Source organism: Prionailurus viverrinus, chromosome F1 (assembly GCF_022837055.1).
Source record: "Prionailurus viverrinus isolate Anna chromosome F1, UM_Priviv_1.0, whole genome shotgun sequence".
In the NCBI taxonomy this organism is placed as follows: Eukaryota; Metazoa; Chordata; class Mammalia; order Carnivora; family Felidae; genus Prionailurus; species Prionailurus viverrinus.
Genome location: NC_062577.1, coordinates 12,340,262 through 12,352,086, shown reverse-complemented (window position 1 = coordinate 12,352,086; position 11,825 = coordinate 12,340,262). Strand labels below are relative to the sequence as shown.

Below are 11,825 nucleotides of genomic sequence, written 5' to 3'. Positions count from 1 at the left end.
AAACTAATTCCTCAAATTCTATGTATGTGTAACACAATGTTTTTAAAAACCCAGTTAAAGGAACCACTTTACTTGGCATCTTTGCTCTTAAAATCCCCCAGTTTCCTTTCATTGTATGCTGTTTTAATGCCTAATGTTACAAGAAATAAAATAGAATGAGGTTGACTCTCAAGGACCTCTGAGGGCTTATTATGTATACACTGCTTCTTACCAGGTGCAAATCTACAAATGGCAAGAACTTTTTTTTCTCCTCATGCGGGCCTAACCTCAGAGAGGAAAAATAAACCCCAAATTGTAAAATGTGGAAACAATGAAAAATTAATCGTCCTCAAGATGGCACCTGATAAGAGGAAAACACAGACATGTATTCCCCTGAATAAAGATCAAAACTGTCCTTTTTGTGTTTCAAATGGTGAAATTTTGATTGTACAGGGAACAAAATGTTTATGTGTAAGTTCAGTCAGTTTAGAGTTGCCTTAAATGTGATCAATTATGTAATGGGATGTTGCTGTATTTAGTTTTCAAAGCGGCAAAACTTCAATCTGTGTTCAGAGTGAATACATTTGTTAAGTTCTCCTTTAAAGAACAGAAGAGCCAGTAATTAATAAAGACAAGTGTTCGGATTTATTTGGAAATTCACAGTTTCTAATGGCACTACAGCTCTGTAGTTACATATTGAAAGTCATCTTTCCACAACACTGGGTGCTGACACGGATGTGGAACTTCCCGCCCTCGCTCCGCTCCCCTCTGGACCTCTTTTCAGTGAGTTTCTATACAATCAGGCCCTCCTGCTCTGAATGGCTAATTGTACAGACTGGAAAAAAATTTAAATCATCTAAAACATACTGTTAACCTAAAAGCAGCAACTTAAACAAACAAAAAAAGGCTTTAAATAGGTCACATTACAAACAATACCCCCAGAAAGGTATTAGACAGATTTAAAAAGTTATTACTAAAAGTGCTCAATAAGTTATAACTTAAATCTTACAACACAAAATGGTCAATTCGCTCCCTTTCAAAAAGAAACTTTCCACTTTCACTCATTACTGTACAAACACACACTAAGAAATCATTTTCTTCAAATACAGTCGCTGCCAATTATTTTTAAAGAAAAAAGACAAAATGAAGACAGACACATTGACATCGCACATGTATACCTCTGCACATCTGTAGCCAATACAAAGCAAACATCAAGGAATAATAATCCCTTTAGACTTGACCAATTAGACAAGGTTTGACAAACTCACTAACTGGTTCCGGGTATATGGACATAGGCAGTGATTATATCACATGAGACCTGGGCTCATTTGACAAACCTTCAAATGTTCCATCTGCAGTAACAGGAAACACTGACCAGAAAGTCTGGAGGATTAGTGCTTATTGTGAATGTTTAAAATGTAATGTAGCTAAAGAAATCCTTTACAAATGGTTAAATGTGTCTAAAAGGTGAATTTATAAAAAATTTATTTGCAAATACCAGTCACTTGCAAGAAAAGATCTTGTAGGCTTTTTTCTCATTTAGTAACTAGAGAAAAACTAGTGTGAATAAGTTAAATGAAAATACCAGTATCGCCATTTACCAAAAAGAGTAAGACTTAAAAATTCCAGCAATTTTTTTGTTTCCAGTGAGTTTGCTAAACAGAAGTCTAGTCGGCAAGTCTGTAGGACTTTACACTGTCTGACCCACATTACTGAACTTCAGGCACAGATCACCTTAAAGCCTTGTAGTGTTTGCAGCTTCAAAAAACTAACAAAGTTATAAAAGAAATCAAACGACAGAAAAAGTTCTCCCTCCTCTTCCAGTGGCGTTATAAATAGACGAAAGGCACATAAATATGGGAAGGTGCAAGAAATAGGAACAAAGCTAAAGGAAGAGGTTTAGGCTTTCATTCCTATCCCACCCAAAGGAACTGGGCTTCCAAATTATGTTTGTCCCAGTAATTAATCTGTGAAAAAACATCTTTATAAAATGTCTACCATTGTCCCTGTAGGAAGTGATCAGCCTTGTAAAACTGCAGCTCATTAACCAAGATTGACACAATCCCACCTACTGTTTTAAAAAGGCAGAAACCATAATTTCTGAATACTTTTCCCATTAATATTTTCCCCCTCCCCCAAACCCTTCAAATACCACAGACTGTTCTTCAAAGAACAACGAAAAAAAGTCTCCAGTATGAAAAGTTCTCTTCATTTTAGATATGTCCCGAGACTGCTGTGACACCAAATGTTCCCACGGTGATCTCTTTGTTTCCTTTGATTATGTCATGCAGGCTCGGCAATGATCCTGACTTAGTCTGTATTAGAGTTTTTATCAGTTTTCCTTGGTCTTGGACTTTAGATCGCCTTCGTTTTAAAGCCCTCTTCTCAGTTTTTGTCTTTTGGGACTGTCCATTGCACAGACTTGTGCAAGCTGAAATGCCACAAAAATAAGACTCTTCAGACTGTGATGATGTTTCTGAGCTTCCTTCAGATGGAGGGCCCTTGTAAGAAGAGTGATAAACTTCGCCCATATTAGAAAAGTCTCTCTGGTTCATAAAGGGCTTCCTTCCTCTTAGGTCTCCATTGGCTACCGGGTGCAGTGGGTCTGCCGGCTTTATGGTTTCAATTTTTTCAGTTTTGTACTTGCAGCGTTTTTTCTAGAACACAAATTTTTAAAAAGGGTAGTTATTAGACTTCCAATAGTTAACCTCTCAAAACACCTGGAGAGCTGAACTAATGGAGGAAAGTGCCAGCTCCCAGTGAAAAGTGAAACAGCATTATGAACAGCGTGACGTCCTGTTATGTTCTGCATAGATACCACCATTACCTTCTCATTTTGTAAATACACTCAGTCAAAACTCTTTTGGGGTGCCGGAGTGGCTTAGTCAGCTGAGCGTCCGACTTCGGTTCAGGTCATGAGCTCACGGTTTGTGAGCTCAAGCTCTGCACTGGGCTCGCTGCTGTCACCCTGTCATGCTTCAGATTTTCTGTCCCCCTCTTTCTCTGCCCCTCCCCCACTAGCACACACTCGCGCAGGCTCTCTCAAAAACTAAACACAACATTAAAAAAAAAAAAACCCTCTTAGCTGCCACCTCTGACAATAGACTTAGGGGGTGATAACTAACAGCTGTGTACCTACTAAGCACCAGGTACCACACAAGTTGCTTTCAGGTGTATCTTCCTTACCAACCCTGAGAAGGGGGTACTTTATCCCTGGTTACTAAATGAGAAAACCAAGGTCCACAGGTTTGGTTCTCTGCTCAAGTTACAACACAGCAAGTGGCCAGGTTGGGATTGAATCCTGGGTTTATTTGTCTCTCAAGTCCAAGTTCTTTCACCTAGAGACCATCACCTCTAATCAAAAAGAGTACAACTTACTTTGAGAGGCAAAACGGAAAAAATCATAGTATTATTTTGAGTTTTGCTACTCATTTAATGGATCATTTCAAGAAGACAAAATCTCCGAGTTTCAGTTTTCTCACATAACTTGCTTTCTCACATAAACTTGCTTCACAGAAAAGCAAACCTTTTCTGTAAAGGGCCAGGCAGTAAGTATTTTAGGCTTTGTATTTCACATACTGTCTCTCTTGCATATTTTTTTTTTATTTTACAACCCTTTAAAGATGGCTCCAGGCCCATACAAAACAGGCCACAGGCCAGATACAGCTTGTGAGTCATAGTTTGCTGACCTTTGTAACATTTATTTGTGTTATTACTATAACTGAAAATAAACAGTAGAATTTAAGGACCAGTTATATAAAACCTTTCAAGCTATTTCCTTGTCTAGTACCAAGTAATACAATATACTTAAAAAGGATCAAAATATTACCTTTTTTTCTGGAGAGAACTTGAGGGGTTCTACGATGTACAAATCATTTGGGTCTACTATAAGAAAAAATTTTTAAAAAAGATTTAAAATGTAAAGTAGATTATGCATGATAAACACTATAAAATATTACATATTATCCTTTAGTGATTATTTTCCTAACAGATCCAATGAATTTATAATTATACCAGATTAAGCATATATTTATGCATTTTAAATTAGTGAAAAGTAACAAGGTGGGAGATGGTACCATTCTTATTTTGGGCTTGACTGGTCACCTTCAAATAACTTCCCTAAGTTTCTAACTGACAGACAGCTAGCTATCAGCCAACACAGTAAGGATCCTTCCTTGGGCCCAGCCCTAACCTCTTACCTGATGAGAAGTATAACATCACCAGGTAAGCTAATAACAAACCTACAGATCATTTGAGTATTTCCCTAAAAGACTAAACTACACTGTGTCACAAATGTGGGTTAATCATGTACAACAAGCAGTTGTGACCAGGTATGAAAGCCAGTTAAAAGAGCATACACACAAAAAACAGATTTAAGACGCTTTTTCTAATTGTATTTTACTGTGACTGAAACTATGAACTCCAAAATCTAAAAATAGCTTAAGCATGCAATATAAATTATAAGCAATAATGAATACATAATTATAATTATAATAATGAATATAATCATAAACAATAATGAATAAATACTTCTGGCAAGGTGAGTAAATTAGAAATATTCATTTTAGGTTTCTAAGATTTCATTAAGCACATTCAAGACAGCTGTATACCACTCTGACACTGACAAGATACACATCTTGACAAGACATTTGACTGACAAGATAAATGAGATTTCAGACTCATTCAACCCATTAAAAGTAAACAATGTATGGTCTGACAGAGCCAGAAGTTTATAAGTTGCAAAATTCACTATAAAACTTCATATACTGCAAATTAACTAATAACATGATTCAACCAATTACAGTTTTTTTACATTATGTCTTAGAAATCTGTTGACAGTCATCAAATACATAAAAGTATCAAAATATATAAACTATATCAAATTCATAAAAATCTACCAAAAGTATAAAGACATTCCTCTTTAGTCATTTCTATCAGATTACTAATCTTACTCAAGTCAATTTTTTTAAAAAAATGACACCTACTTCTAGAAATGGTTGTTAACTGTTACTCAGATCAATCACCTTCTCTGCTCAATGCAGCTAAAATATGGATTTTAAAAAACAAAAATCACTAAAAGCTCTGAAGAGCGGCCAAGATCAAGTAGGTAATCTCCATTCCAAATGTGAATGAAAAACAGGAATCCTGATAGTCAAGTGGAACACAAAAGTCACTTCTGTCCTGATGGCATTTGCCAATGCAAGAGTATGTGAACTTCAGGTCTAATGGTATCAAGGTAATGAATCAGAAATCAAACCTTAGGGCCCACCCAAAGTAACAGTCTAGTAAGATACCCTGACTCTCCTCACAGTAAGCTGGGACTCTAAAGAACTATATACCCTCAGAGAAAGAATTAACCCATGCGATGCAGGGACCACCTGGTGGTCCAAGTAACCTCATGGCATAAATATAAAGTATTGTGAATGTAAAGCAAACACAAGTTCTCTCTGGAATAAAGACCTACCTTTTAGCTCTCAAATTATCCCTACAAATAATTTTTCAAAGAGAAGGACCAACACAAAGCACAGAAAGACACTAAGCACCTGAGCAAGAGGCTGCAGAGACAATTAATGAACAGACTCACAAAGATTTAAGATATTAGAATTATCAAACACAGACCACAAAGGCAGTTATACTTACTATGTTTAAATAAAAAACAAGCTTGAAAATATCTGAAGGAAACACAAAAGGAACCTAGATGTTTAAAAAAATACTAAAAGAATTCCTAGAAATGGAAAATGTAATAACTGAAATTAAAACCTTAATGGAAGAATTTAACAGCAGACTACAGATAGCTGAAGAATGTGTGGCCTGGAAAAGAGATCAGAAGAAATCATCCAAATATAGCACAGAATGGCAAAAAGAACAGAGTTTAGGAGACAAGGGGGATAAACTGAGAAAGATTTAATTAAATGGAGACTCTAAAAGAGAATGAGGTAGAGGTAATATTTTGGGGGGAAGTGGTTAAGAATTTTCCAGTATTGGGGTATCTGGGTGACTCAGCTGGTTAAGTGTCTAACTCAATTTCAGCTCAGGTCATGACCTCACAGTGGTGAGATTGAGCCCTTTGTTGGGCTCCGTGATGGGCATGGAGCCTGCTTAAGATTCTCTCTCCCCACTGCCCCCCGCCCCCGCCGCCAACTCGCACACAAGCACAGGAGCATACTCTCTCTCAAAAAACAACAATAACAATTTTCCCACTATTGATAAAAGATACTAAATGAGAGATTCAAATAACTGAAGAACTAAGAAATCAGTATATCTGTGGATAAATGTAAATGAACGCTAGTGTAAAAAATAATAATTGTCTACCAAGCAAAACAAATAGAATTTAAATACACAAAACAGTAACATATATAGCAAGCTGGGGATAAAAGATCTTTGTATTATTCAAGAAAAGGTGAAAGAACGGGTTAACTGCAGACTTCGATGAGTATTTGTAAATTCTAAGGTACCAGAACATGTTAAAAATAATGCACAACTTCTATTCTACTGATAGCAAAAAAGAATGTCCTTCTTCTCTAACAAAAAGTTTCAAGGAAAGCGAGGAATAATAAAAACAGTCACTAGATAAAAGATACATGAATAACTTTATGCTAATAAATTTTAACATTTAGACGAAATGGAAAAGTTCATGGAAATTTTTAATTTAAATTGACAAAAAAAATCAGGTTCATATAACCTGAATTAAAAGCCTTTTACAAAGAAGATTCTGGACTGGACCTATGTGACTAATAATTCAAAAAAGAAATAATTATAATTTTAAACTCTTCCTGAGAAAATAAGAGAGCACTGGCCATCTGGTTTTATAATATAAGCTTTATACACAACAAAACCCAACAATCTGAGAAATAAAAAATTATATACTAATCTTATTCATGAACAATAGACAGCAAAATTCCTAAGTAGTATCAAACAGAATTACATGAAATTAACAATATAGACACAAAAAACACACATGTAAATAACATATCATGCCAACTTGTATTTACTAAGAATGTAATAAGAGTATGACTCCAGAAAATCAATTAGTATAATTTTAATAAGAGATTAGAAACGATCATCTTAAAAGAAGCTGAAAAAGTATCTGGTAAAATTAAACAGATTCATGGGGAGAGGAACTATCAGCAAACTAAGAAGAGAGAGGGAGGTGCCTGGGTGCCTCAGTTCATTAAGCCTCTGCCGCTTGATATCAGCTCAGGTCATGGTCTCAGAGTTTCGTGGGATTGAGCCCCACGTCAGACTCTACGCTGACAGCAGAGCCTGCTTGGGATTCTCTCTCTGCCTCTCTCTCTGCCCCTCCCCAACTTGTGCTCACGCGCTCTCTCTCTCAAAAATAAACTTTAAAAAAAAAAACAGGAGAGAGGAACTTCCTTAGATAATAGATATCTACAAAACACCTATGACACACATAATCCTTAACACTAAGAGTTTTCCCTTTAAGAATGGGAACAAGACAAAGGTGCCTACCAACCACTTCTATTCAACATTTAAAAAACTGCCACTGCAGTTAGGGAAACAGAGCAAATAAAAACTACACGGATTAGAAAGGAAGAAACAAAATTCTCTTTAGTCTCAAAGGTGTGCCTGTATTCACAGAAGTTGCCACTCTGCCATAACAGCAAGTATAAGACTGAACAAACTGAAAAATAACTCTTCTTAGATACTTCAGAGAAGTGAGGTCACAAGGAAAACTGCTGTCACAAAACCTGGAGATAGGCAGATACAATCACAAATTGCCTGGGCAGAAACCTCTGTGGGAACAGTGCCTGGGTAGGAAAACCTGAACTACAATTGATAAATTGCTGGATGTTCAGTGTGGATATATCTGTAAGTTAAGAAGTCCCAGGGGGGATGGCACCTGGGTGACTCAATTGGCCAAGCTTCTGACTTTGGCTCAGGTCATGATCTCTCAGTCTGTGAGTTCGAGCCCACATCAGGCTCTCTGATGTCAGCTTGGAGCCTGGCGCCTGCTTCGTATTCTGTGTCTCCCTCTCTCTCTGTTCCTCCCCTGCTTGTACTCTCTCTCTCTCTCTCAAAAATAAAGATTAAAAAAAAAATTAAAAAAAAAAGAAAGTCCAAGGGGGACTCCAAGAGGGGAGCCCCCACAGTTTTGTGAGGTTTTAAATTTTTTAATGTTTATTTATTTTTGAAAGCGAGCCAAACAGAACACGAGTGGGGCAGAGAAGGAGACACAGAACCTGAAGTAGGCTCCAGGCTCCGAGCTGTCAGCACACAGCCCAACATAGGGCCGGAACTCATGAACTGCGAGATCATGACCTGAGCCAAAGTCGGACACTTAACCGACTGAGCCATCCAGGCACCCCATCTGTTTTTCTTAACAAGGTCTGACTTTAGGAGATCTATTTCAGTAGAGTCGCACCTACTGGTGTTTTATTGGAGCCTAACCTGCCTAAGGGAAAGGGGAAGGCTGAGAAGCACTGGTGAAGTTTACAGTCAGGAACAAAAGCTCACCAAAAGCCTGAGGCCTAATCATAGGACTACAGAATGCTTCCTTTACCACCACACCTCACCACTATGTTATACCCCACCTTTCAACAAATAATTACATGGCATTTTAAAAATAAATAAACAAAATTAATAACTCAGGCAACAACAGATGTTGGCGAGGATGCAGAGAAAGAGGATTTCTTTTGCACTGCTGGTGGGAATGCAAACTGGTGCGGCTCTGGAAAACAGCATGGAGGGTCCTCAAAAAATTAAAAATAAAACCACCCTACGACCCAGCAATTGCACTACTAGGTACTTATCCAAAGGATACAAGTGTGCTATTTCAAAGGAACACATGCACCCAAACGTTTATAGCAGCACTACTGACAATAACCAAAGTGTGTTAAGAGCCCAAATGTCCATCAACTGATGAATGGATAAAGAACATGTGGTGTATACATACAATGGAATAATACTTGGCGATCAAAAAAGAATGAAATCTTGCCATATGCAACAATACGGATGGAACTAGAGTGTATTATGCTAAGCAAAATTAGTCAGAGAAAGGCAAATGCCATATGACTTTGCTCCTATGTGGAATTTAAGATACACAACAGATGAACACAGGGGAAGAGAAGGAAAAATAAGATAAAAACAGAGGGAGGCAAACCATAAGAGACTCTTAAATACACAGAACAAACTAAGGGTTACTGGAGGGGTGTTGGGTGGGGGGATGGGCTAAATGGATGATGGGCATTAAGGAGGCTACTTGCTGGGATGAGCACTGGATGTCACATGTAAGTGATGAATCACTGAATTCTACTCCTGAAACCAACACTACACTGTATATTAACTAACTTGAATTTAAATAAAATCCTGGAAAAAGAAATCACACACATAAATACAAAAAGCAAAGAAAAAAAAGAAAAAAAAACCTAGAATTGAATATCCAAAAAGTGCAGGACAACTACAAAATGTGTAACGTGTGTAATGAGCATACCAGAAGGACAAGAATAAGAGAAAGGAAAAGAAAGATCTGAAGTAATAAAGAATGAGAATTTCCCCCAAATTAATGCCAGACACCAAAACCCAGATCTAGGAAGCTCAGACAACACAAGGCAGAAAAAATGCCAAAACACTACACCTAGACATATCACATACAAACTTCAAAAAAATCAAAGATACAGAAAAACTCCTGAAAAGTCAGAAGAAAAACACACCTCACTAGAAGAGCAAAGACAAGTTACATCTGACTTGTCCTCAGAAATCATGCAAGAGAGTGAACGAAATACTTAAAGTATTGAGAGAAAAAACAAACCAATCTAGAATTCTATATCCTATGAAATTATCCTTCACAAGTGAGGGAGGAATGCTTTCTCAGACAAGCAAAAAATTGAGGGAATTTGTTGCAATAAACCTGCCTTGCAAAAAAATGTTAAAATTAGTTCTTCAGAAAGTTAGAGAACAATATAGGTCAGAAACTGATATCTACATAAAGAAAGGAAGAGCTTCAAAGAAGGAATAATTAAAGGTAAAATCAACCTTTTTCTTAATCTTAATTGATCTAACAGATAACAGTTTGTTCAAAACAGTAATAGCAAAAATGTACTTGAATATGCTTATGTATATATATGCTTCCATGGAAGTGAAGTGAATGACAGCAAGGGATGGATGGGAGAAATTACAAATATTTTGACAAAAAAAGAAAAAGAGAAAAAAAATATTTGTGTTATTATAAAATAGTTGTACTACCCATGAAGTGGTATAGTGTTATTTGAAAGTAGACTTGAATTAGTTGTAAATGTATATTGCAAACTCTAGGGCAACCATTAGGAAAAGTAATAGAACTGAGAAAATATGGGATTATGTACAATGCTTTATTAAAAGCACAAAAGGCAGAGAAAGTACGAAAGACAAAATTGGTGGGGGGGGGCGCCTGGGTGCCTCAGTTTAAGCGTCCGACTTCGGCTCAGGTCATGGTCTCACGGTTTGTGAGTTCGAGCCCCACACTGAGCTCTGTGCTGACAGCTCAAAGCCTGGAGCCTGCTTCGGATTCTGTGTATCTCTCTCTCTTTGCTCCTCCCCTGCTCATGCTATCTCTCTCTCTCAAAAATAAACATTTTTTAAAAATTCAGAAAGACAAAATTGGAACAAAGAATAAGGACAACAAATAATAAACATGGTAAATATTAATCCAACTATATCAACAATCACTTTAAACATCAACAGTCTAAATACACCAATTTAAAGACAAAGATTGTAAGAGCTGATCAAAACACAAGATGCAACTATATGTTGTTTTCAAGAACCTGGTTCAATTTTTTAAAACATTTATATACAGTGTTATATAAGTTTCAGGTGTACAGTATAATGATTCAACAATTGAATACATTACTCCGTGTTCATCAGGTATACTCTTTATCCTCTTTACCTATTATACTCATCCCCCATACCCATCTTCCATCTGACAACCACCAGTTTGTTCTGTATATTTAAGAGTCTCTTTTTTCTTTCTCTGTTTCTTAAATTCCACATGAGTAAAATCATAGGCATTTGTCTTTCTCTGTCTGATTTATTTCACTTAGCATCATATTCTTCAGGTCCATTCAGGTTGTTGCAAATGGCCAGATCTCATGCTTTCTTACAGCTGAGTAACATTCCATGTATATATATACTCCACATCTTTATTCATTCATCTATGGATAGACACAGGTTTTTTTCCATATCTTGGCAATTGTAAATAATGCTGCAATAAACATAAGGATGCATATATCTTTTCAAATTAGTGTTTTCATTTTCTTTGAGTAAATATCCAGTAGTGGAATTACTGGATCATATGGTAATTCTGTTTTTAATTTTTTGAGGAACCTTCATACTGTTTCCACAGTTGTTACACCAGTTTGCATTCCCACCAACAGTGCATGAGGGTTCCTTTTTCTCCATATCCTTGCCAACACTTGTTGTTTCTTGTGCTTTTGATTTTAGCCATTCTGACAGGTATGAGGCAGTTATCTCATTATGGTTTTGATTTGCGTTTCTCTGATGATTAGTGATGTTGAACATCTTTTCATGTGTTTGTTGGCTATCTGTAGGTCTTCTATGGGAAAATGTCTACTCAAGTTCTCTGCCCAATTTTAATTGCATTATTTGGGTTTCATGATACTGAGTTGTATAAAATCTTTATATATTTCGCAAATTAATGATCACTTGGAAATATCTTCTCACATTCAGTAGGTTGCCTTATCACTTTGTTCATGGTTTTCTTTGCTGTACAATAGCTTTTTATTTTGATGTAGTCTCAATACTTTAACTTTGCTTTTGTTTCCCTTGCCTATCTAGACTATCTATCTAGAAAAATGTTTCTATGGCCAATGTCAAAGAAATTACTGCCTATG

The 11,825-nt window shown here is 36.6% G+C and overlaps 1 protein-coding gene across 3 annotated transcripts in view; it reads right to left on the bottom strand.

The window, feature by feature from the left end:
• Positions 1-601: 601 nt before the first annotated feature.
• SUCO (SUN domain containing ossification factor) overlaps positions 602-11,825 on the bottom strand; it is a 91,732-nt gene continuing 80,508 nt past the window's right edge. For 2 of the 3 annotated variants that reach the window (XM_047840753.1, XM_047840752.1), the window contains 2 exons: positions 3,809-3,864; positions 602-2,636 (listed from right to left, as the gene is read on the bottom strand). In XM_047840753.1, coding sequence (XP_047696709.1) covers positions 2,193-2,636; positions 3,809-3,864 — 500 coding nt within the window. In that variant the 3' untranslated portion in view covers positions 602-2,192. Of the gene's footprint in view, positions 2,637-3,808; positions 3,865-11,825 lie in introns of those variants that run through there. The other variant, XR_007148213.1, reaches the window with a different exon arrangement.